The sequence below is a fragment of the Entelurus aequoreus genome, linkage group LG01 (assembly GCF_033978785.1).
Source record: "Entelurus aequoreus isolate RoL-2023_Sb linkage group LG01, RoL_Eaeq_v1.1, whole genome shotgun sequence".
In the NCBI taxonomy this organism is placed as follows: domain Eukaryota; kingdom Metazoa; phylum Chordata; class Actinopteri; order Syngnathiformes; family Syngnathidae; genus Entelurus; species Entelurus aequoreus.
Genome location: NC_084731.1, coordinates 14,837,472 through 14,864,971, shown reverse-complemented (window position 1 = coordinate 14,864,971; position 27,500 = coordinate 14,837,472). Strand labels below are relative to the sequence as shown.

The 27,500-nt window shown below is 41.8% G+C and overlaps 1 protein-coding gene across 3 annotated transcripts in view; it reads left to right on the top strand.

The window, feature by feature from the left end:
- LOC133648406 (plexin-A1-like) overlaps nucleotides 1-27,500 on the top strand; it is a 155,580-nt gene that overhangs the window by 94,884 nt on the left and 33,196 nt on the right. For all 3 annotated transcript variants that reach the window (XM_062044473.1, XM_062044481.1, XM_062044464.1), the window contains exons 12-14: nucleotides 6,061-6,317; nucleotides 19,710-19,776; nucleotides 27,405-27,500. The exon at nucleotides 27,405-27,500 is cut by the window's right edge and continues 51 nt beyond it. In XM_062044473.1, the coding sequence (XP_061900457.1) occupies nucleotides 6,061-6,317; nucleotides 19,710-19,776; nucleotides 27,405-27,500 (420 nt within the window). The remainder of the gene's footprint in view (nucleotides 1-6,060; nucleotides 6,318-19,709; nucleotides 19,777-27,404) is intronic.

Here is a 27,500-nt window from a genome sequence, read left to right as displayed (position 1 = left end):
AAACGGCGAAAACCGTACGTATTTAATCTTACTTAGATTTCAGTTTTTGCAGTGTGGTGGCCAACGTTCATGGCTGGCAGGTGTACTTCTGATATCCTCAGTATCAGCACAACGCTCTCAGCTACATTCCGAGGGGACGGTGCGGCGCGACATTGGATTTTCATTTGTACGGCCCAGGCAATCACGGACCACAGTAGTGCACTCGCAGGCAGATCAATTTCTTTATTCCGGCATGACGCTCACAAGCCTGCTTTAAGGGAGGAAGAGAATGGAGTGGAGAGCGTGTGGGATGGAAGGAGTAGAGAAGAAAGATGGACAACTGTGGAGAGTGTAATAGGCAAAAGTGAAAGAGGATAACTGAATCATTTGTCTGATTGTGTTGGAATGAAAGCAGACAAAGAACAAGTAAAGTATCTGGAGCTTTTGTCAAAGTGTCATTCAGCACTTGTTCCCTTTCTTCTACTCTATGCTCCATTTCTTGCTGTGGTCCCATCTTGTATTCTGCCACACCATCTTCTGTTCTCCTCTGTGGGAGGTGGAAGAGTAGAATGCTGATCGCACTGAAGATCAAATAAAACGTGACTTGTAAAAGAGGTTGTTGTCATGCATGTTGGTGTAGAAGAGCTGCGATGCTTTTGGAGGTTTGATGTTCAAGAAGAAACCATCGAGAAGGACAATGCCAATGAGAGGCGTAGCTTAAGTCATACCTTTCTTTGTAAGCCAAGAACATAAAGGTGACCACAGATGAGGCCGCTAGCTGTCCAAAGTCGGGACCCAGGGTGGACCACTCATCTGTCTGTGCTACTGACCTGTCTCCACTCAAGATGATCGCCTGCTATGGACTGGACTCTCACTATTATGCTAGATCCACTATGGACTGGACTCTCACACTATTATGTTAGATCCACTATGGACTGGACTCTCACTATTATGTTAGATCCACTATGGACTGGACTCTCACTATTATGTTAGATCCACTATGGACTGGACTCTCACACTATTATGTTAGATCCACTATGGACTGGACTCCCACTAACTTAATTATGTTAGAGCCACTATGGACTGGACTCTCACACTATTATGTTAGATCCACTATGGACTGGACTCTCACTATTATGTTGGATCCACTATGGACCAGACTCCCTCTATTATGTTAGATCCACTATGGACTGGACTCTCACTATTATGTTAGATCCACTATGGACTGGACTCTCACTATTATGTTAGATCCACTATGGACTGGACTCTCACTATTATGTTAGATCCACTATGGACTGGACTCTCACTATTATGTTAGATCCACTATGGACTGGACTCTCACTATTATGTTAGATCCACTATGGACCGGACTCCCTCTATTATGTTAGATCCACTATGGACTGGACTCTCACTATTATGTTAGATCCACTATGGACTGGACTCTCACTATTATGTTAGATCCACTATGGACTGGACTCTCACAATATTATGTTAGATCCACTATGGACTGGACTCTCACTATTATGTTAGATCCACTATGGCCTGTACTCTCACTATTATGTTAGATCCACTATGGACTGTACTCTCACTATTATGTTAGATCCACTATGGACTGGACTCTCACAATATTATGTTAGATCCACTATGGACTGGACTCTCACAATATTATGTTAGATCCACTATGGACTGGACTCTCACTATTATGTTAGATCCACTATGGACTGGACTCTCACTATTATGTTAGATCCACTATGGACTGGACTCTCACTCTATTATGTTAGATCCACTATGGACTGGACTCTCACTATTATGTTAGATCCACTATGGACTGGACTCTCACACTATTTTGTTAGATCCACTATGGACTGGACTCTCACACTATTATGTTAGATCCACTATGGACTGGACTACCACTATTATGTTAGATCCACTATGGACTGGACTCCCACTAACTTAATTATGTTAGATCCACTATGGACTGGACTCTCACTATTATGTTAGATCCACTATGGACTGGACTCTCACACTATTATGTTAGATCCACTATGGACTGGACTCTCACTATTATGTTAGATCCACTATGGACTGGACTCCCACTATTATGTTAGATCCACTATGGACTGGACTCTCACTCTATTATGTTAGATCCACTATGGACTGGACTCTCACTATTATGTTAGATCCACTATGGACTGGACTCTCACACTATTATGTTAGATCCACTATGGACTGGACTCTCACACTATTATGTTAGATCCACTATGGACTGGACTCCCACTATTATGTTAGATCTCCCACTAACTTAATTATGTTAGATCCACTATGGACTGGACTCTCACTATTATGTTAGATCCACTATGGACTGGACTCTCACACTATTATGTTAGATCCACTATGGACTGGACTCTCACACTATTATGCTAGATCCACTATGGACTGGACTCCCACTATTATGTTAGATCCACTATGGACTGGACTCCCACTATTATGTTAGATCCACTATGGACTGGACTCTCACACTATTATGCTAGACCCACTCGATGTCCATTGCAACGGTCACCAGGGGGGGTCCCCACATCTGCGGTCCCCTCCAAAGTTTCTCATTGTCATCCCATTGGGTTGAGTTTTTTCCTTGCCCTGATGTGGGATCTGAGCCGAGGATGTCGTTGTGGCTTGTGCAGCCCTTTGAGACACTCGTGATTTAGGGCTATATAAGTAAACATTGATTGATTGATTGATTGAAAGGCAGAAATACAACTAGGATTAACAAACATGTGAAATGTTGGCCATTAATTTGCGCGTCAAAATATGTTTTCGAATGAAATATTGTAGCGTGTAAGTAAGGAGCGTCCAAAGATGGAGCTAACTTGGATTTCTTATCAGCAATCCAGCAGTTACTAAAAACCCTGACTTTTCACTGCCGCCCGTCCGACTGGAACTCTTAAAGTCCCGTGGATGTCAACTCACTACAAGATCTACAATCTAAACAAGATGCTCGCCTCAGTCGCAGAGACTCGCTGTTCTTCTTGCTGTGGTCCATCTTGTATTCTGCCACCACCAACGCGTTCTCTCATGTTATCTACTCTACATTTTAGGCAGGCACTGATTTTATAGTTTAGCACCTCCCTGTGTGCAATTTGTACTTTCCACCCACAGTCTGAATGCTTCTGTATATATGTATGTAGTATAATATTTCAACAACACATTCAGAACTTTCGTCCTCAGGACTGGACTGTGCACCTTACCTCCTTTTGCACTATGTTTTGCATATTTATAGACTGGAGTTTATTTTAATCTCATTGTACCTGTGTATAGTGACAATGTCAGGTTCAAACACCGAACTATCTATTAAACAAGACAAGAAGCAAGGAATCAAGCAGAGACAGAGTTCAATTTTGCTCATGAGGAGAAACGTATTGGGCTGCGCACTCCGTTACAGTTTCACCCTACGCTCTAAGGTACAGCCCCTCGCTCTCCTCTATTTATTCGGGAGTTCCCTAGTTAGCATCACTGAGGCTGCTTCTGCAGGGAGGGGTAATGCAAGCAGCCCCAAGTAGACACAATACGTGATTATTCAGAATGGAAATGTGCTGACACTCGTGATTTCGCCCTGTCTCTGTTTTGTCTGCGTAGAGCAGGGGTGTCCAAACTTTTTCCACTGAGGGCCGCACACGGAAAAATTAAAGCATGCGGGGGGCCATTTTGATATTTTTTATTTTCAAACCATAACAAAATATATAGATTTTTTTTTACCTTTAGGGCTCCTGGGGCCCATTAAGGGTCTCAGTCGCGGATGTAACAGTTGGTTGGGGGGCGCATAATAAATTAAAATAACATAACATAACATAACATAACAGTAAAATGTTAAAAGCAAGTCAAATTATTATTTTTTTTATTTTTTATTTAACGCTTACAATAAATCTGATTTATTAAGTAAAAAAAAAAAAAAATGCCTTACGCCTTTTCTGTCAAAGACAACTTAGTTTTTTTATAGTAAAACTGAAATATGCAGTATTTGGACAATTGTGAAGTAATTGGAGCCCTGAAAAGATCAATAATGCAGGACACCATTGATTGTATTGTCATTATTTTTGTTGATTAATCACAGTGAAAAGATAAAAAAAATCCCCACTAAATATTTTGGGATCCAAAAGGTCCCCCACTCATAAAGTGATACATATTTATTATTATTTGTCTTACTTTTAAGACTTAAGTTACGAAATCAACTTCAGATATTTCTGTCGATTTTACGTCTGAACTATTATTTTGTTTGTTTTATGCTCTTTTGTCAAAGAAAACTTTGATGTTTTTATATGGCAACCACACAATATATGCAATATTTTTTCCACATAAAAATGTTTTATGTGAAATATTTGAAGTAATTGGAGCCTTGAATAGGACAATAATTCATTATAACATTTATTTTTTGCCTTTTTTTTTTTTTTCACTGAGCATTGGCAAAAAAAGGAAAATAAAGATAGACAGCCTGCATGGCAGCTTTGTGTCAACACAGCAACCTTTTTCTAGTTAGATTTCACCTCCTTTCACATTTTTAATGTTTTTTTGATTTTTGTAATAGCATTTCCAGAATGTGTGGCGGGCTGGTAAACAATTAGCTGCGGGCCGCACTTTGGTCACCCCTGGCGTTGAGGTACTCCTAGTCCAGGGGTCGGCAACCTTTACCACTCAAAGAGCCATTTTGGCAAGTTTCACAAATTAAAGAAAGTAATGGGAGCCACAAAAAAAATTGTAAAATTTAAAATGAAAAACACTGCATACAAAGCTTAAATGCTTTGTGCTATGTTAACCAGGGGTCTCCGACACACGCACCGGCACGCAGTTTAATGTGGAAATTTGATGTTAGTGCAACCCGCGAGTTTTGAATGGTTAGCGCTTGATAGCGTCATACTTGCCAACCCTCTCATTTTTCCCGGGAGACTCCCGAATATCAGAGCGTGATGACACTGCATTTGGCGCCCTCTACAGTCTGCCCTAACAGTGTACCTGCTCGACCACATGTAGATTGCAGTTTCAGCTTGCTCCCTTAAGTGACAGCAAGGCGTACTACCTCAGCAGCCACACATCTTACACTGACGGTACCAATACCCAGAATCCCATGCAGCCCTAACTCTTCCGCTCAACCAACGCACGGAGAGGGGGGGGTTGATGTGTGGGGGGATTTGGTGGTAGCGGGGGTGTATAATGTAGACCGGAAGAGTTAGGGCTGCATGGGATTCTGGGTAATGGTTGTGTTGTGTTTATGTTGTGTTACGGTGGGATGTTCTCCAGAAATGTGTTTTTCATTCTTTTTTGGTGTGGGTTCACAGTGTGGCGCATATTTGTAACGTAACAATGTTAAAGTTGTTTGATACGGCTACCGTCAGTGTAAGCTGTGTGGCTGATGAGTAAGTATGCTTTGCTATCTCCTGTGTGTGCAAGTAATAACAACATGCAACATGTGGCTGGACTGGCACGCTGTATGTAAATGCTATAGAGGACAATTACTGCAGTGCAATTAGGGCACGCCCTTTATTTAGTAATTAGAGTGTAAATAGGATTATTTTTTCACTGGGAGTAATCTATGAGAGACACTGAGATCCATAAATTACAGGTGTGAATGAATGATGGGTGCAGAAAAACATGTAAAGCGACTTCGGGTGCTTAGAAAAGCGCCATATAAATCCCAGGTATTATTATTATTATTATTATTATAAATCTCCTGGGAAAATCGGGGGGGTCGGCATGTATGTAGCTGAGCCGCATCAGAGTGGTCAAGGAGCCGCATGCCGGTTGCCGACCCCTGTCCTAGTCCGTCCTTGGCTGTCAGCAGGCCGGGTCTGGAAACAAACTGCTGCTGCGAGTAAACTCGCAATGGAAGATAACAAGTTGTGTGCCTTTGCACAGATAGAAAAAGTACAACTTCAGCCCAATTGATTATAACTATAGCAACGGCCTTTAAGCATAAGAGTTGTGTGATAACTTATACATAATTATACTAACAGACAATGAAAGGCATTCTACTCTATTCCTCCTCCTCAATCCCTCATCACCACATTCTAAACTCTCCCCCCCCCTCCCCAGGTCCCCGCCAACGTGGAGAAGGCCCTGACGTTGTTCGGCCAGATGCTGACCAAGAAGCACTTCTTGCTGACCTTCATCCGCACCCTGGAAGCGCAGCGGTCCTTCTCCATGCGAGACCGCGGCAACGTGGCCTCCCTCATCATGACGGCGCTGCAGGGGGAGATGGAGTACGCCACAGGTGTCCTCAAACAGCTGCTGTCCGACCTCATCGACAAGAACCTGGAGAGCAAGAACCACCCCAAGCTCTTACTTCGAAGGTATGCACGGGGAAAAGACGGTAGCGCATTTCCATGACACAGTTTGTCGTCTTTGTTCAGCAGCTTTTTTCCCCCCAAGCATATGTGACGTTTCCGTGGCTGTCGGGAAGGATTACACACCCCTCAGCACACACGTTCCCCACGGAGCCTCACTAAAACACACCTCTCTCGCTCTTCCTTCCAGAGAGTTGGGGGTACAAGGGATGTCAGGGGGGAGGACAAGGATTTAATGTAAAGTCTAGGTGTAGAAGAGGGGTGGAATGTAGGACAGGAGTGAGTCTGGGACTTGAGAGGAAGGTCATGGAGGGAGTGAAGCAACATTAGGCTGTGCACCTTAGCCATTAGTCCACATGGTTGACCAATAATAACATTTGTCAACAACAGTCGTGACGTCATCGCTCCAAGTTAAGTGTGAGGACACTTCCTCTTATTCTAGTTTTAAAAAATGCATCTTCGTCAGAGGAACTTATAGTTAACGTGGTATTATGGCCACCAGGGGTGTCCAAACTTTTTCCACTGAGGGCCACACACATTTTGATATTTTTCATTTTCAAAATATATAGATTTTTTTTTTTTTAACCTTTAGGACTCCCGGGGACCAATCAAGGGTCAAGGGTCTCAGTCATTAATATGTTAAAAATAAGTCAAATTATTATTATTTTTTTTTACAGTACATCTCTATATCAGGGGTCACCAACGTGGTGCCCGCGGGCACCAAGTAGCCCGTAAGGACCAGATGAGTAGCCCGCTGGCCTGTTCTAAAAATAGCTCAAATAGCAGCACTTACCAGTGAGCTGCCTCTATTTTTTAAATTTTATTTATTTACTAGCAAGCTGGTCTCGCTTTGCTCGACATTTTTAATTCTAAGAGAGACAAAACTCAAATACAATTTGAAAATCCAAGAAAATATTTTAAAAACTTGGGGTCTTCACTAACTGACAAAGAAACAGATAACAGATTTGGTGTCCAGTTCAAAGTGTGACATGATGTATTTAAAAATTTGAGAGTTGACTTTTGTATTTCACATGAGTTATTATTTGTACAAAAATGTTAGTGGCTAGCTAGTTAAAATGAGATATTGTGATTTCACAAGACTGTCTTAGAAGTGATCATTTGAAAATGTTCAATTTGAAAAATGTGCACTTAGAGTAAATATAAAAATAAAGTGTTGCATATTGATATTTATTTGTTTCTATATATATTTATTGTGAGAAGTCATTAAGATGATCAGTGTTTCCACAAAGATAAATATCATTAATTATTAATAATAACATAGAGTTAAAGGTAAATTGAGCAAATTGGCTATTTCTGGCAATTTATTTAAGTGTGTATCAAACTGGTAGCCCTTCGCATTAATCAGTACCCAAGAAGTAGCTCTTGGTTTCAAAAAGGTTGGTGACCCCTGCTCTATATCAACTTCAGGTTGATATCAAGTAAAAAAAAAAAAAAAAAAGGTTTTATGCCTTTTCTGTCAAAGACAACTTTGTTTTTTATAGTAAAACTGAAATATGCAGTATTTAGTAATTAGAGCCCTAAAAGATCAATAATGCAGGACACCATTGATTTGAATTATTTAATATTTTGGAGTAATCACAGTGAAAAGTTACAGTAAATAAAATCCCACTAAATATATTTGGGATCCAAAAGGTCTCCCACTCATAAAGTGATACATTTTATTAGTTTTTTTTTACTTTTCACACTTAAAATTACGAGTTCAACTTCAGATATATCTGTCGATTTTACGTTTGAACTATTATTTTGTTTGTTTTATGCTCTTTTGTCTAATAGAACTTTGATGTTTTTATATGGCAACCACACAATATATGCAATATGTTTTTCCACATAAAACAGAGCCCTAAAAGATCAATAATGCAGGACACCATTGATTTGAATTCTTTAATATTTTGGAGTAATCACAGTGAAAAGTTACAGTAAATAAAATCCCACTAAATATATTTGGGATCCAAAAGGTCTCCCACTCATTAAGTGATGCATTTTATTAGTTTTTTTTTACTTTTCACACTTAAAATTACGAGTTCAACTTCAGATATATCTGTCGATTTTACGTTTGAACTATTATTTTGTTTGTTTTATGCTCTTTTGTCAAATAAAACTTTGATGTTTTTATATGGCAACCACACAATATATGCAATATTTTTTTCCACATAAAACATTTTAAAGTGACATTTTTTTAAGTAATAATTCATTGTAAAATAGATTTTTTTGTATTTTTCTTTTTTTTTTCCTCGAGCAATGGCAAAAAAAATAGAAATAAACAAAGACAAAAGAAGAAAAAAACAGCCTGCATGGCAGCTTTTGTGTCAACATTGCAACTTTTTCTCGTTAGATTTCACCTCATTCCACTTTTTTAAAATGTTGTTTTTAATTTGTGCAATACTATAAATTTTGCAATTTTTGCAGAATGTGTGGGGGGCCGGTAAACGATTAGCTGCGGGCCGCAAATGGTCCCCGGGCCGCACTTTGGACACCGCTGTCTTACACAAAGATCTTCAGAATCAGAAATACTTTAATAATCCCAGAGGCGAATTTAAGATTCTCCGCACAATCCCATTCTTGATCAGACAAACATTACAGGGAGACAGAACAGGATCGCTGACAGGTCTGCCAACTTCTGGCGCCCCTTACAAAAAAGGTGAGAAACAGGTAAACACTGGGGAGGGGGAGGTGAGAAAAAATAATTCAGTCTAGGCCTGGACCCTTGAGAGGGGGTCCAGACTGAGGCCAAGGGAAAAAAAACCTCATAGCCATCCATCCATCTTCTTCCGCTTATCCGAGGTCGGTTCGCGGGGCCAGACTTCTCTCTCCCCAGCCACTTCGTCCAGCTCTTCCCGGGGGATCCCGAGGCGTTCCCAGGCCAGCCGGGAGACATAGTCTACCCAACGTGTCCTGGGTCTTCCCCGTGGCCTCCTACCGGTCGGACGTGCCCTAAACACCTCCCTAGGGAGGCGTTCGGGTGGCATCCTGACCAGATGCCCGAACCACCTCATCTGGCTCCTCTCCATGTGGAGGAGCAGCGGCTTTACTTTGAGCTCCCCCCGGATGGCGGAGCTTCTCACCCTATCTCACCCTATCACAGGTACAAGGTCCCCTTGTACCTGTGATCTTGTCCTTTCGGTCATAACCCAAAGCTCATGACCATAGGTGAGGATGGGAACGTAGATCTTGTACCCGTGATCTTGTCCTTTCGGTCATAACCCAAAGCTCATGACCATAGGTGAGGATGGGAACGTAGATCTTGTACCCGTGATTTTGTCCTTTTGGTCATAACCAAAAGCTCATGACCATAGGTGAGGATGGGAACGTAGATCTTGTACCCGTGATCTTGTCCTTTCGGTCATAACCCAAAGCTCATGACCATAGGTGAGGATGGGAACGTAGATCTTGTACCCGTGATCTTGTCCTTTTGGTCATAACCCAAAGATCATGACCATAGGTGAGGATGGGAACGTAGATCTTGTACCCGTGATTTTGTCCTTTTGGTCATAACCAAAAGCTCATGACCATGGGTGAGGATGGGAACGTAGATCTTGTACCCGTGATCTTGTCCTTTCGGTCATAACCCAAAGCTCATGACCATAGGTGAGGATGGGAACGTAGATCTTGTACCCGTGATCTTGTCCTTTTGGTCATAACCCAAAGATCATGACCATAGGTGAGGATGGGAACGTAGATCGACCGGTAAATTGAGAGCTTTGCCTTCCGGCTCAGCTCCTTCTTCACCACAACGGATCGATACAGCGTCCGCATTACTGAAGACGCCGCACCGATCCGCCTGTCGATCTCACGATCCACTCTTCCCTCACTCGTGAACAAGACTCCGAGGTACTTGAACTCCTCCAACTTGGGGCAGGGTCTCCTCCCCAGCCCGGAGATGGCATGCCACCCTTTTCCGGGCAAGAACCATTGACTCTGACTTGCCATAGCACACACAAACATGTGTGTAAGAAGGAAACATCAAAGGACATTAAAGACGTTAAAAGAGCAGAGCTGATGCAACCAGCCACTTCTACACACAGCCACAAAAGTAAAACAACAACAACAACAAAAAAACATATACACTGTGGTGGCCTCTGCGGTATTCCACGCCATGGTCTGCTGGGGTTGGGGGAACATGGCCAGCGACAGGAGCACGAGAGCCGGCTCCACCCTCGGCCGCCCACCAACTCTCGGCCAGTGTCCAGTCCGCATGGATACGTCCAAGGAGACCGAGGTGTCCGATACCTTCTCATTCAGCCAAGACACCGTGAAGCTTGTCCGTCCCGGTGCTCAGCGCTAGCTCCGCAGCCCTGTCTCTTCTTGTAAAATATCAGATCTCTTTCAAAAGGTCCAACAATTAGCTGCCTTGGACACAGAACGTGGCGTCCCTCAATCATCCAAGATGTACGACCACGTCGGTTGTACGTGTAACAACACTGCTTTCAACACAACATATGGGCTGATACAGTTCATCATATTGTCCAGGCTATTTTACGGCTCCGAGCAATAAGAAAGGTTCTATACCAGTGGTTCTTAACCTGGGTTCGATCGAACCCTAGGGGTTCTGTGAGTCGGCCTCAGGGGTGCGACGGAGCCTCCGCCGCGGAGGTCAAGACACACCCGACTCATCGTGTAAATAAAAACTTCTCCCTATCGGCTTTACGGATACGGCAACAGCAGAAGTCAGACTGATTTGCAGGTGTGAAAATTTTGTTTTTAATTTTTCACTAAAGAAGGGTTCGGTTAATGCGCATATGAAACTGGTGCGGTTTGGTACCTCCAACAAGGTTAAAGGCCTACTGAAATGAGATTTTCTTATTTAAACGGGGATAGCAGGTCCATTCTATGTGTCATACTTGATCATTTCGCGATATTGCCATATTTTTGCTGAAAGGATTTAGTAGAGAACATTGACGATAAAATTTGCAACTTTTGTTAGCTGATAAAATAGCCTTGCCTGTACCGGAAATAGCGTGACGTCACAGGTTGTGGAGCTCCTCACATCTGCACATTGTTTAAAATCATGGCCACCAGCAGCGAGAGCGATTCGGACCGAGAAAGAGACGATTACCCCATTAATTTGAGCGAGGATGAAAGATTTGTGGATGAGGAAAGTGAGAGTGAAGGATTAGAGGGCAGTGGAAGCGATTCAGATAGGGAAGATGCTGTGAGAGGCGGGTGGGACCTGACATTCAGCTGGGATTGATTGACTGATTGAGACTTTTATTAGTAGGTTGCACAGTGAAGTACATATTCCGTACAATTGACCACTAAATGGTAACACCCGAATAAGTTTTTCAACTTGTTTAAGTCAGGGTCCACTTAAATTGATTCATGATACAGATATATACTATCATGTATACCAGGGGTCACCAACCTTTTTGAAAGCAAGAGCTACTTCTTGGGTACTGATTAATGCGAAGGGCTACCAGTTTGATACACACTTAAATAAATTGCCAGAAATAGCCAATTTGCTCAATTTACCTTTACCTCTATGTTATTATTAATAATTAATGATATTTACACTTAATTGAACGGTTTAAAAGAGGAGAAAACACGAAAAAAATGACAATTCAATTTTGAAACATAGTTTATCTTCAATTTCGACTCTTTAAAATTCAAAATGCAACCGAAAAAAAGAAGAAAAAAAACTAGCTAATTCGAATCTTTTTGAAAAAATTAAAAAAATAATTTATGAAACATCATTAGTAATTTTTCCTGATTAAGATTAATTTTAGAATTTTGATGACATGTTTTAAATAGTTTAAAATCCAATCTACACTTTGTTAGAATATGTAACAAATTGGACCAAGCTATATTTCTAACAAAGACAAATCATTATTTCTTCTAGATTTTCCAGAACAAAAATTTAAAAAGAAATTCAAAAGACTTTGAAATAAGATTCACATTTGATTCTACAGATTTTCTAGATTTGCCAGAATAATTTTTTTGAATTTTAATCATAATAAGTTTGAAGAAATATTTCACAAGTATTCTTTGTTGAAAAAACAGAAGCTAAAATGAAGAATTAAATTAAAATGTATTTATTATTCTTTACAATAAAAAAAATTTTTTTACTAACATTGATTTAAATTATCAGGAAAGAAGAGGAAGGAATTTAAAAGGTAAAAAGGTATATGTGTTTAAAAATCCTAAAATAATTTTTAAGGTTGTATTTTTTTCTCTAAAATTGTCTTTATGAAAGTTATAAGAAGCAAAGTAAAAAAATTAATGAATTTATTTAAACAAGTGAAGACCAAGTCTTTAAAATATTTCTTTCTATTTGATTTTTGTCTCTCTTAGAATTAAAAATGTCGGGCAAAGCGAGACCAGCTTGCTAGTAAATAAATAAAATTTAAAAAATAGAGGCAGCTCACTGGTAAGTGCTGCTATTTGAGCTATTTTTAGAACAGTCCAGCGGGCTACTCATCTGGTCCTTACGGGCTACCTGGTGCCCGCGGGCACCGCGTTGGTGACCCCTGATATATACTATCATCATAATACAGTCATCACACAAGATAATCACATTGAATTATTTACATTATTTACAATCAGGGGTGTGGAGGGGGGGGGGGGATGACTAAAACAGTAGATAAACACAAGACATATATATACTCTATTAGCCACAACACAACCAGGCTCATATTTAATATGCCACAAATTAATCCCGCATAACAAACACCTCCCCCCTCCCGTCCATATAACCCGCCAATACAAATCAAACACCCGCACAACACACTCAATCCCACAGCCCAAAGTACCGTTCACCTCCGCAAAGTTCATACAGCACATATATTTCCCCAAAGTTACGTACGTGACATGCACATAGCGCCACGCACGTACGGTCAAGCGATCAAATGTTTGGAAGCCGCAGCTGCGTACTCGCGGTAGCGCGTATCCAACTCAAAGTCCTCTTGGTAAGAGTCTCTGTTGTCCCATCTCCACAAGCATGCGTATCCAACTCAAAGTCCTCCTGGTAAGAGTCTATGTTGTCCCAGTTCTCCACAGGCCAATGGTAAAGCTTGACTGTCATCGTTCGGGAATGTAAACAATGAAACACCGGCTAGTACGTAGCCGCTACGTGTTTGTGTTGCTGCAGCCGGCCGCTAATACACCGCTTCCCACCTACAGCTTTCTTCTTTGCTATCTCCATTGTTCATTAAACAAATTGCAAAAGATTCACCAACACAGATGTCCAGAATACTGTGGAATTTTGCGATGAAAACAGACGACTTAATAGCTGGCCACAATGGTGTCCCAAAATGTCCGCTACAATCCGTGACGTCACGCGCAAACGTCATCATACTGAGACGTTTTCAGCAGGATATTTCGCGGGAAATTTAAAATTGCACTTTAGTAAGTTAACCCGGCCGTATTGGCATGTGTTGCAATGTTAAGATTTCATCATGGATATATAAACTATCAGACTGCGTGGTCGGTAGTAGTGGGTTTTAGTAGGCCTTCAAGAACCACTGTTCTATACGAAGGTGCAAAATGGCCCGGGAACACAGTTGATGGGCTGAAGACGGAGATTAGAAAAATAAACTGGTGCAGACACAATTAGGGAAATAGCCTGTCTCCAAATAAGTAGAAATTTGACATTAAATAATAATACCTTTTTTTTTTTTCATTTGGCCCTTCTCCCCAGAGATATTTTTAATTAAAAATCTAATCAAATAAATGACTCTCCACTCGTACACCTTTTGTGAAGCCGGTTCCTATCCCCTCGGGTTGGGAACAGTCACAACATGCTAAACACCTTTACTCCCGGAGATTGAGCGAGACCAGAACCTTCTCCAATTTGGGCAAAATCCCCCAAGGAAGCAGAGGAGTTTGAAGTTCTCTGGAGTCCAAAGTCTTTCCCCCGGACAGGACGGGAAAGCGAACACAGCTTGTGGGACAATGGGTGGTTGCACCGAATGCAAGGGTGCAAGGATCAGGTCCTGACAGGCCACAAGCGCTGTTCTCTCCAGGTTTGTTCACCTTCCCTGTTGTCATCTTTCATGGGCTCCATGTTGCTGACAGCCATGAGCAGGAAAGTGCTCCGCATACATCAAACAGTCCAATGGGAGGACGTTCACGTCTTGTTCCTGCTACAGGCTTTCACCAGCTGCTTTCTTTTGGCCTAGTTTCCCCGTTTTAGTCTTGAAACGACTTTGACACACAAATATGTAAATTATATTTCTGCGGTGCCTTTCTCCAACCTTTTTTTTTGTTGCAAATATCAATATTTAATAGAAGTAGTGAATATGGCCCAGTTAGCAAGTGTGTGACCTCCAGATAGTTAGTGGAATGGTTCATTAAAGGGTGACAAGAAGGAACACTGTGAGGAGACTCCACTCGTCACATTTTATGAGAGAAGTCCTCTAATAGTTGTCTTTCTGATGAAGATGACTGTGCTTCCTGGGAGGAGGTGAAGATGTGGATGGCCTACTAACAAATAAATCAATCGATCAATCAATGTTTACTTATATATCCCTAAATCACGAGTGTCTCAAAGGGCTGCACAAGCCACAACGACATCCTGGGCTCAGATCCCACATCAGGGCAAGAAAAAACTCAACCCAATGGGATGACAATGAGAAACCTTTTCGGTCTCATCACAAAGTTCCTTTTGCCGATAAAATCCTTGAAGTGAAGGGGCCGCAAACCGGAGGCTAACTAGCTAAAATGCCAGCACGCAACCCGAAGCTCCACAGCCAGACTGTGAGAGTTAGGACACATTTCTGATCACACAAAGTGATCCTCCACACGACCCCTCCGCTCCGGACAGGCTGACCTCCTCCAACCTCCGAGGACAAAGCTCCGAACAATGCTCCGCCGCTCCCAGTCTGTGGAACGCTCTCCCTGACCACCTGAGGGCACCACAGACTGTGGATGCTTTTAAAAAAGGCGTAAAGGCCTACTGAAAGCCACTACTACCGACCACGCAGTCTGATAGTTTATATATCAATGATGAAATCTTAACATTGCAACACATGCCAATACGGCCGGGTTAATTTATAAAGTGCAATTTTAAATTTCCCGCGAAACTTCCGGTTGAAAACGTCTATGTATGATGACGTTTGCGCGTGACGTCAATGGTTGAAACGGAAGTATTCGGACACATTGTATCCAATTCAAAAAGCTCTGTTTTCATCGCAAAATTCCACAGTATTCTGGACATCTGTGTTGGTGAATCTTTTGCAATTTGTTTAATGAACAATGGAGACTGCAAAGAAGAAAGCTGTAGGTGGGATCGGTGTATTAGCGGCTGGCTGCAGCAACACAACCAGGAGGACTTTGACTTGGATAGCAGACGCGCTATTCGACGCTAGCCGCCGACCGCATCGATGATCAGGTGAAGTCCTTTGTTGCGCCGTCGATCGCTGGAACGCAGGTGAGCACGGGTGTTGATGAGCAGATGAGGGCTGGCGTAGGTGGAGCGCTAATGTTTTTATCATAGCTCTGACGAGGTCCCGTAGCTAAGTTAGCTTCAATGGCGTCGTTAGCAACAGCATTGCTAGGCTTCGACAGGCGGCACAGCATTAACCGTGTAGTTACAGGTCCATGGTTTGGTAGTATTGTTGATCTTCTGTCTATCCTTCCAGTCGGGGGCTTATTGCTTTTGTTTCTATCTGCATTTAAGCACGATGCTTTCACGTTAGCTCCGTAGCTAAAGTGCTTCACCGATGTATTGTCGTGGAGATAAAAGTCACTGTGAATGTCCATTTCGCGTTCTCGACTCTCATTTTCAAGAGGATATAGTATCCGAGGTGGTTTAAAATACAAATCCGTGATCCACAATAGAAAAAGGAGAAAGTGTGGAATCCAATGAGCCAGCTTGTACCTAAGTTACGGTCAGATCGAAAAAAGATACGTCCTGCACTGCACTCTAGTCCTTCACTCTCACGTTCCTCATCCACAAATCTTTCATCCTGGCTCAAATTAATGGGGTAATCGTCGCTTTCTCGGTCTGAATCGCTCTCGCTGCTGGTGTAAACAATGGGGAAATGTGAGGAGCCTTTCAACCTGTGACGTCACGCTACTTCCGGTACAGGCAAGGCTTTTTTTTATCAGCGACCAAAAGTTGCGAACTTTATCGTCGATGTTCTCTACTAAATCCTTTCAGCAAAAATATGGCAATATCGCGAAATGATCAAGTATGACACATAGAATGGATCTGCTATCCCCGTTTAAATAAAAAAAATTCATTTCAGTAGGCCTTTAAAAATTCTTCTTTTTAAAAAAGCCTTTTGTTAGATATATGTGTGCTAGTTCTAGCTATTAGGCTGTTCTAGTTTTTATTTTATTTTACTCGTTGAGGGCAACTATTTGTGGTCCTAGCGTTGTTGTTTTTTTTTTTAAATGCACTGCAGCACTTTGAGGTTGTTTGTTCAATGTAAAGTGCTTTCACAAATAAAATCTATTATCCGTAAGACTGGCTGATACAGCTCTGACCAACGTAAGGTACGACAATTGTGGAAATAAACATGTCAGATGTGCTGCTAGCTTCGAAGCTTTTCCAATTGGTCGTGCAGGAAGTGACGTCATCAAAATGGCAGTCCCTGATGGCTTCAAGCGGCCTGCAAAATGAAGCGATTTATACGCCGATACATGGTTCGCACAGAGAGGCATGTCGAAATGTAAAGGTTCGTACACCGAAATGGTCGCAAATAACGGCGTTTGTAAATCAAGATTCTACTGTGTTCCTGTTTAGATGAAGAATGCGGAAAATTAGGTATTTTTCGCAATTTCTGTGTTGAAACTAAAATCTAAATGTTTAAAATCTAAGTTGGCCGTCAGAGTTTACAAACTTCTGGGTCTATGTCCACATCATTTTGCTATCCAGGTGAGAGACACAATTTATTAAAGGCCTACTGAAAGCCACTACTACCGACCACGCAGTCTGATAGTTTATATATCAATGATGAAATCTTAACATTGCAACACATGCCAATACGGCCGGGTTAACTTATAAAGTGCAATTTTAAATTTCCCGCTAAACTTCCAGTTGAAAACGCCTTTGGATGATGACGTATGCGCGTGGCGTAGCCAGTGAAACAGGAGTATCGGTAGCCCATTGAAGCCAATACAAAAAGCTCTGTTTTCATCTCATAATTCCACAGTATTCTGGACATCTGTGTTGGTGAATCGTTTGCAATTTGTTTAATGAACAATGGAGACTGCAAAGAAAAAAGTTGTAGGTGGGATCGGTGTATTAGCGGCTGGCTGTAGCAACGCAACAAGGAGGACTTACTTGGATAGCAGACGCGCTAGCCAACGCTAGCCGCCAACCGCATCTGTGATCGGGTGAAGTCCTTCGTCGCGCCGTCGATCGCTGGAACGCAGGTGAGCACGGGTGTTGATGAGCAGATTTAAGGCTGGCTGGCGTAGGTGGAGCGCTAATGTTTTATCATAGCTCTCTGTGAGGTCCAGTTGCTAAGTTAGCTTCAGCGTCGTTAGCAACAGCATTGTTAAGCTTTGCCAGGCTGAGAATTATTAACCGTGTAGTTACATGTCCATGGTTTAATAGTATTGTTGATCTTCTGTCTATCCTTCCAGTCAGGGATTTATTTATTTTGTTTCTATCTGCATTTGAGCCCGATGCTATCACGTTAGCTCAGTAGCTAAAGAGCTTCGGCGATGTATTGTCGTGGAGATAAAAGTCACTGTGAATGTCCATTTCGCGTTCTCGACTCTCATTTTCAAGAGGATATAGTATCCGAGGTGGTTTAAAATACGAATCTGTGATCCACAATAGAAAAAGGAGAGAGTGTGGAATCCAATGAGCCAGCTTGTACCTAAGTTACGGTCAGAGCGAAAAAAGGTATGTTTTGCACTGCATTCTAGTCCTTCACGCTCACGTTCCTCATCCACGAATCTTTCATCCTCGCTCAAATTAATGGGGTAATCATCGCTTTCTCGGTCCGAATCGCTCTAGCTGCATTGAAAACAATAGGAAAATATGAGTAAACGAACAACTGACTACGTCACGCTACTTCCGGTAGGGGCAAGGCTTTTTTTTATCAGAGACCAAAAGTTGCGAACTTTATCGTCGTTGTTCTATACTAAATCCTTTCAGCAAAAATATGGCAATATCGCGAAATGATCAAGTATGACACATAGAATGGATCTGCTATCCCCGTTTAAATGAAAAAATGTCATTTCAGTAGGCCTTTAACTGTCACCAGGTCAGAGGAGAGAGAGCAGCTCACCAATACAGCAGCATAAGAAAGTTACCTCTCTGATCAATGCTGCAAGTAGGTCCTTAACATTAGCACTTGTTAATATTCAGCTCACAATATTTAAAGGAGTCTTGTTGGTGGTCTTTAGATGTTTTTAGTGGGTTTTATAGTCGGATAGACCCAAAGACGTCATGGCTCCATTGTAAGGTGACTTTTATTCACATTTATTTACGAGTGAGAATGCATTGTTCTTGTCTTTCATAAGGATTGTGCATTAGAATAGTGTTTTTCAACCACCAGTGTGCCGGGAGATACAGTAAGGTGTGCCGTGGGAGATTATCTAATTTCACCTATTTGGGTTAAAACTATTTTTTGCAAACCAGTAATTATAGTCTGCAAATTATGTGTTGTTGTTGTTGAGTGTCGGTGCTGTATACAGTTCGGCAGAGTAACCGTGTAATACTCTTCCATATCAGTAGCTGGCAGCAGGTAGCTAATTGCTTTGTAGATGTCAGAAACAGCGGCAGGCAGGGTGCAGGTAAAAAGGTATCTAATGCTTAAACCAAAAATAAACAAAAGGTGAGTGTCACTTAGAAAAGTAATTGAAGCTTAGGGAAGGCTATGCAGAATAAAACAAAAACTGAACTGGCTACAAAGAAAACAAAAACAGAACGCTGGACGACAGCAAAGACTTACTGTGGAGCAAAGACGGCGTCCACAAAGTACATCCGAACATGACATGACAATCAACAATGTCCCCACAAAAAAGGATAAAAAACCACTAAAATCTTCTTGATTGCTAAAACAAAGTAGATGCGGGAAATATCGCTCAAAGGAAGACATGAAACTGCTACAGGAAAATACCAAAAAAAGAGAAAAAGCCACTAAAATAGGAGCGCAAGACGAGAACTAAAACACCACACACAGGAAAACAGCAAAAAACACCAAATAAGTCAGGGGGTGATGTGACAGGTGGTGACAGTACACCTACTTTGAGACAAGAGCTATAGTGATGCATGCTTGGTTATGCTTTAAAGTCATATCCAACGACTTTTTACTGTCAACTGAGTTTCGTTTTTTAATTATTTCTGCTGGTGGTGTGCCTCCGGATTTTTTCAACGCGAAAAATGAGAAAAACACTGCATTAGAATCAAGATTCAAAAGTGCAGTTTCCCTTTAAGGATTCAGAAGTGTGTAGAGATTTGATTTCCCTTCTTTGTCTCTCCAGGACGGAGTCGGTGGCCGAGAAGATGCTCACTAACTGGTTCACCTTCCTGCTCTACAAGTTTCTGAAGGTAAGTCCACAGGCACACGTGTTGTGCAGACATTCCACTCGCAGTGGAGTGGAAGCATCCTGCACAGCTGCGGCGTGAGATAAGGCCGAGGCCGCTGGCTTACCTATCTTTACCTTCCATGTGGTCAATGCGCCTCTCTTCCAAATGCATGCGGTGTGTTCAGACACAGCTGCTGGTCTTGTTGGGACTGCCAAAGATCCTCTTTGTGCACCTCACTTGATTATTACAGAGCCAGAATGTGTTTACCTGCACCGCTTATGTGTCTCGCTAGGAATCCTTCCTCCTTTCAAATTGCTTTCTGACATAGTGTAGAGAGAAAATAAGTGTAGAAATGTTGTGTCCCTGGTTACTAGGCCTGCATGATTAAAACCCTTGTGTGGTGTTCATATTGTTGTTACTCAGCCAGCGTTTGTGGGTCTGATGGACCCGTTGCATTTTGTGGCTTTTAATGCCTCACAATCAAACACTTTTATGTTGAAATACTGAACAGATGTTTATTGGGATAAGGTAAACATCTGTTCAGTATTTTAACATAAAAGTGTTTGATTGTGAGGCATTAAAAGCCACAAAATGCAACGGGTCCATCAGACCCACAAACGCTGGCTGAGTAACAACAATATGTTGTTTATGATGTTTATTGGGATAAGGTAAACATCTGTTCAGTATTTTAACATAAAAGTGTTTGATTGTGAGGCATTAAAAGCCACAAAATGCAACGGGTCCATCAGACCCACAAACGCTGGCTGAGTAACAACAATATGTTGTTTATGATGTTTATTGGGATAAGGTAAACATCTGTTCAGTATTTTAACATAAAAGTGTTTGATTGTGAGGCATTAAAAGCCACAAAATGCAACGGGTCCATCAGACCCACAAACGCTGGCTGAGTAACAACAATATGTTGTTTATGATGTTTATTGGGATAAGGTAAACATCTGTTCAGTATTTTAACATAAAAGTGTTTGATTGTGAGGCATTAAAAGCCACAAAATGCAACGGGTCCATCAGACCCACAAACGCTGGCTGAGTAACAACAATATGTTGTTTATGATGTTTATTGGGATAAGGTAAACATCTGTTCAGTATTTTAACATAAAAGTGTTTGATTGTGAGGCATTAAAAGCCACAAAATGCAACGGGTCCATCAGACCCACAAACGCTGGCTGAGTAACAACAATATGTTGTTTATGATGTTTATTGGGATAAGGTAAACATCTGTTCAGTATTTTAACATAAAAGTGTTTGATTGTGAGGCATTAAAAGCCACAAAATGCAACGGGTCCATCAGACCCACAAACGCTGGCTGAGTAACAACAATATGTTGTTTATGATGTTTATTGGGATAAGGTAAACATCTGTTCAGTATTTTAACATAAAAGTGTTTGATTGTGAGGCATTTAAAGCCACAAAATGCAACGGGTCCATCAGACCCACAAACGCTGGCTGAGTAACAACAATATGTTGTTTATGATGTTTATTGGGATAAGGTAAACATCTGTTCAGTATTTTAACATAAAAGTGTTTGATTGTGAGGCATTTAAAGCCACAAAATGCAACGGGTCCATCAGACCCACAAACGCTGGCTGAGTAACAACAATATGTTGTTTATGATGTTTATTGGGATAAGGTAAACATCTGTTCAGTATTTTAACATAAAAGTGTTTGATTGTGAGGCATTAAAAGCCACAAAATGCAACGGGTCCATCAGACCCACAAACGCTGGCTGAGTAACAACAATATGTTGTTTATGATGTTTATTGGGATAAGGTAAACATCTGTTCAGTATTTTAACATAAAAGTGTTTGATTGTGAGGCATTAAAAGCCACAAAATGCAACGGGTCCATCAGACCCACAAACGCTGGCTGAGTAACAACAATATGTTGTTTATGATGTTTATTGGGATAAGGTAAACATCTGTTCAGTATTTTAACATAAAAGTGTTTGATTGTGAGGCATTAAAAGCCACAAAATGCAACGGGTCCATCAGACCCACAAACGCTGGCTGAGTAACAACAATATGAACGTTGCACGGAAAATGTCTCTGCCAGTTTCTGCATCCCACAGGGATTCTTCTTTTGTGTTTCTGCACCTGCGGTTCACACACAAGGTTGCAACATTGTTTGTCAACACTGTCTGCTCTCATTTTCTCGCACATTTGACCCTCGGATGTTCTGTGTACCTACACTCTGTCCTCCTCCTGTCTAGGCCTGCTGTGTGTGTGTGTGTGTGTGTGTGTGTGTGTGTGTGTGTGTGTGTGTGTGTGTGTGTGTGTGGTACACAGAACATCAATTTCCACACTTCTATTAGCCCCGGGTCCAGTGGACCCGGACATCGTATATGTAATAGAAATGTGTAGGGGGGGTGTATGGTGTGTGGTCATTAAATATGTATTCTGATATATGTTCTTCACAGAAAATGAGCCAAAGTCAGCGAGTCTCAGTTTGAAAAATTAATTAACTGTATCATTTTTCTTTTAATAAAAAATGAAAACGGGTCCCAAAGACCCGAACACCACACAAGGGGTTTAGTGCGATGAATAACCCCCTAGAGGCTGAGTTTTTTTATTATTTTTTCCCCGTCGTCACCGGCATGTGAGTGATATGTCGGCCAAATCGGAATGGTCGAGCCTCACGTTTGTTCATCTCTCGCTTCAAAACCGGGAGAAAGACGTCTCACTCTGCGCAGCGCCCGAGCGTTTGGTGTTCGGGTCTGTGGGACCCGTTTTCATTTTTTATTAAAAGAAAAATGATACAGTTAATTAATTTTTCAAACTGAGACTCACTGACTTTGGCTCATTTTCTGTGAATAACATATACCAGAATACATATTTAATGACCACACACCATACACCCCCCCTACACATTTCTATTACATATAAGATGTCCGGGTCCACTGGACCCGGGGCTAATAGAAGTGTGGAAATTAATGTTCTGTGTACCACACACACACACACACACACACACACAGCAGACCTAGACAGGAGGAGGACAGAGTGTAGGTACACAGAACATCCGAGGGTCAAATGTGCGAGAAAATGAGAGCAGACAGTGTTGACCAACAATGTTGCAACCTTGTGTGGGAACCGCAGGTGCAGAAACACAAAAGAAGAATCCCTGTGGAATGTAGAAACTGGCAGAGAAATTTTCCGTGCAACGTTCATATTGTTGTTACTCAGCCAGCGTTTGTGGGTCTGATGGACCCGTTGCATTTTGTGGCTTTTAATGCCTCACAATCAAACACTTTTATGTTAAAATACTGAACAGGATGTTTATTGGGATAAGGTAAACAAAATGCAACGGGTCCATCAGACCCACAAACGCTGGCTGAGTAACAACAATATGAACATTACACAAAGGGTTAATCAACATCGAGGTTTAGTGCGATGAATAACCCCCGAGAAGCTTGAGTTTTTTTTGTATCGTTTTTTTTCCCCGCCGTCACCGGCATTTGAGTGATATGCAGGCCAAATCGGAATTGTCGAGCCTCGCGTTCGTTCGTCTCTCGCTTCAAACCGGGAGAAAGACGTCTCACTCTGCGCAGCGCCCGAGCGTGTTTATTTAACAGTCGAATTAACTGAACGCAGTGAGACCTCTTTTCAGTCATTCACAATCTTGGTCTTGGCTTTCTTGCCTCTTTACTCGTATTACGAAGCCAAATGTCCCGTTGTGGTAATATTGCTGCTTCAAATCAGATGGGCAATATGAGCCCATCAACACAGACGAACATTGGTTATGCTTTTTTTAAATGTTTTTTTTTTTTTTTTTTTAAATCAGCGATAGTCTTGTCTCTCAACTTTGACTGCCACAGCATACGAACGCGTCCTCAACACATAGCAGCATACTAACTAACATGCCTCCACAGTGCAAAGCCACTTCTAAGGCACTAATCCGGGCCTCCGTATTAAAGGAAGACGTCTTGGTTCCTCCTCGCATAACCAACTTTTTTGCAGTCATTGCAAATTGCCAGTTTTTTATCCGTCAGAGACACTTTAAAATAATCCCAAACCATAGACATGGTGTCGTTAGTTAGTCACCGATGCGAGCTCGCTTGTTAGCCACGGCTACAGCACCGGCAACAACACACTCTTGTTGTTGTTATGCTCCGCTCGCGGCGGTTTGATGAGGTCATCAAGCGTCGCCAGTAAACCTGTCATGCTGCAGTCGTCAACTCCCGTGTTGTGTGTGGGAGAGGGGAGAGGGGAGGGGCTGCTGACTGGGAGACGCAACTGCTCTGTACTTACGGCTCCGTACAGCGGCGTTTTAAAAAGTCATTAATTTTACTTTTTGAAACCGATAATTTACGATATTACATTTTAAGCATTTATCGGCCGATAATATCGGACATCTCTAATTGAAAGAAATATCAACGATTTATTTATATTAATGATACCAAGCTAAGTATTAGTATACTACATGATATAGAGATTTGTATTATCAAAACAATATTTTGTCATTGTTGTTAATTTTTTACAAACTCCGAAAATAAGTCCCTGGGCACAGGAGGGTTTTAAAGGATTTAATTAAAGGCCTACTGAAATGATTTTTTTTTATTTAAACGGGGATAGCAGATCTATTCTATGTGTCATACTTGATCATTTCGCGATATTGCCATATTTTTGCTGAAAGGATTTAGTATAGAACAACGACGATAAAGATTGCAACTTTTGGTATCTGATAAAAAAAAGGCTTGCACCTACCGGAAGTAGCGTGACGTAGTCAGTTGAACATATACGCAAAGTTCCCTATTGTTTACAATGATGGCCGCATGAAGTGAGAGAGATTCGGACCAAGAAAGCGACAATTTCCCCATTAATTTGAGCGAGGATGAAAGATTTGTGGATGAGTAAAGTGCAAGTGAAGGACTAGTGGGGAGTTGAAGCTATTCAGATAGGGAAGATGCTGTGAGAGCCGGGGGTGACCTGATATTCAGCTGGGAATGACTACAACAGTAAATAAACACAAGACATATATATACTCTATTAGCCACAACACAACCAGGCTTATATTTAATATGCCACAAATTAATCCTGCATAAAAACACCTGCGTGTTTGTTATGCTAGCTCCTAGCTCCTCTGCTAGCTCCTAGCTCCATAGAACACGCCAATACAATTCAAACACCTGATCAACACACACAATCACTCAGCCCAAAAGACCGTTTACCTAACCCAAGGTTCATAAAGCTTATATATTTTTAAAAAGTTACGTACGTGACGCGCACATACGGTCAAGTTATCGAATGTTTAGCAGCCAAGGCTGCATACTCACGGTACCTGATATTCAGCTGGGAATGACTACAACAGTAAATAAACACAAGACATATATATACTCTATTAGCCACAACACAACCAGGCTTATATTTAATATGCCACAAATTAATCCTGCATAATAACACCTGCGTGTTTGTTATGCTAGCTCCTAGCTCCTCTGCTAGCTCCTAGCTCCATAGAACACGCCAATACAATTCAAACACCTGATCAACACACACAATCACTCAGCCCAAAAGACCGTTCACCTAACCCAAGGTTCATAAAGCTTATATATTTTTAAAAAGTTACGTACGTGACGCGCACGTACGGTACGGTACGTGTTATGCTAGCTCCTAGCTCCTCTGCTAGCTCCTAGCTCCATAGAACACGCCAATACAATTCAAACACCTGATCAACACACACAATCACTCAGCCCAAAAGACCGTTTACCTAACCCAAGGTTCATAAAGCTTATATATTTTTAAAAAGTTACGTACGTGACGCGCACATACGGTCAAGTTATCGAATGTTTAGCAGCCAAGGCTGCATACTCACGGTACCTGATATTCAGCTGGGAATGACTACAACAGTAAATAAACACAAGACATATATATACTCTATTAGCCACAACACAACCAGGCTTATATTTAATATGCCACAAATTAATCCTGCATAATAACACCTGCGTGTTTGTTATGCTAGCTCCTAGCTCCTCTGCTAGCTCCTAGCTCCATAGAACACGCCAATACAATTCAAACACCTGATCAACACACACAATCACTCAGCCCAAAAGACCGTTCACCTAACCCAAGGTTCATAAAGCTTATATATTTTTAAAAAGTTACGTACGTGACGCGCACGTACGGTACGGTACGTGTTATGCTAGCTCCTAGCTCCTCTGCTAGCTCCTAGCTCCATAGAACACGCCAATACAATTCAAACACATGATCAACACACACAATCACTCAGCCCAAAAGACCGTTCACCTAACCCAAGGTTCATAAAGCTTATATATTTTAAAAAAGTTACGTACATACGCAAAAAAAAGCCAAAGCTGCATACTCACAGTAGCACGTCTGCGTCTTTGTCATCCAAATCAAAGTAATCCTGGTAAGAGTCTGTGTTGTCCCAGTTCTCTACAGGCGTCTGTGTATCCAAGTCAAAAGTCCTCCTGGTTAGAGTCTCTGTTATCCGAGTTCTTCCATCTTGACTGCATCTTTCGGGAATGTAAACAAAGAAGCGCCGGCTGTGTACTGTTGTTGCTGACTACGTTCGAAAAATACGTCCATTTCGCACCGACAACTTTCTTCTTTGCTTGCTCGGCTTCCTTCTCCATAATGCAATGAACATGATTGCAACAGATTCACGAACACAGATGTCCAGAATACTGTGGAATTATGAAATGAAAACAGAGCTTTTTCGTATTGGCTTCAATGTGGAAGGCATACCCGTGTTCGCCGGTCTACGTCACGCGCATACGTCATCCTCAGAGGCGTTTCGAACCGGAAGTTTAGCGGCAAATTTAAAATGTCACTTTATAAGTTAACCCGGCCGTATTGGCATGTGTTATAATGTTAAGATTTCATCATTGATATATAAACTATCAGACTGCGTGGTCGGTAGTAGTGGCTTTCAGTAGGCCTTTAAAGCCAATAGTTTTGCTTTTACCCTATTTAATTTTTTTTTTTTTTTGCTCAAAATGTTGTGTGTAATAAAAAGGAATAAGGAAATAATAATGATTTCCACGGGCGTAGAAAACGCTCTATAGTTATGCCGAGTGTGAAATTTGGTGGAGGAGGAATTATGGTGTGGGGTTGGTTTTTCAGGAGTTGGGCTCGGCCCCTTAGTTCCGGTGAAAGGAACTTTGAATGCTCCAGGATACCAAAAACATTTTTGGACAATTCCGTGCTCAGGTTGGAGCGGGCCCCCCTTCATATGTGAGTCAAGGCAGGTGGCCAAATACTTTTGGCCATATGGTGTATGTCCTTGTGTTCTATTGCGTTGGGAACACTTCCATGCAGCACTGCTGCAAAATAGAACCCTGTTATGGCCGTCGTTAGTCATTTGGGAGGTGCACCAGCACGCAGAGCGACGACATGATGCAGGAAAGTGCTTCTCTCAGCGTTTTCGCTACCTTAGTCATTAACCTTCTTGTAACTTCTCCATCAATTGTCACTCACTCACACTTTCTCTTGACTTTTCACACACTTTACTTGGCTTGTTTTCCTCCCCCCTGATGAAGAGACACTGGGGAGTGATGAGGATTTATTGTGACTAGGAGTCAATAAGGGTCAGCAGCAATATGTTGGAGAGCATTTGATGATGTGGTGTCTTCCTTGCAGGAGTGTGCTGCATTTGATGATGTGGTGTCTTCCTTGCAGGAGTGTGCTGGCGAGCCTCTCTTCATGCTGTACTGTGCCATGAAGCAGCAGATGGAGAAGGGGCCCATAGACGCCATCACGGGAGAGGCCCGCTAC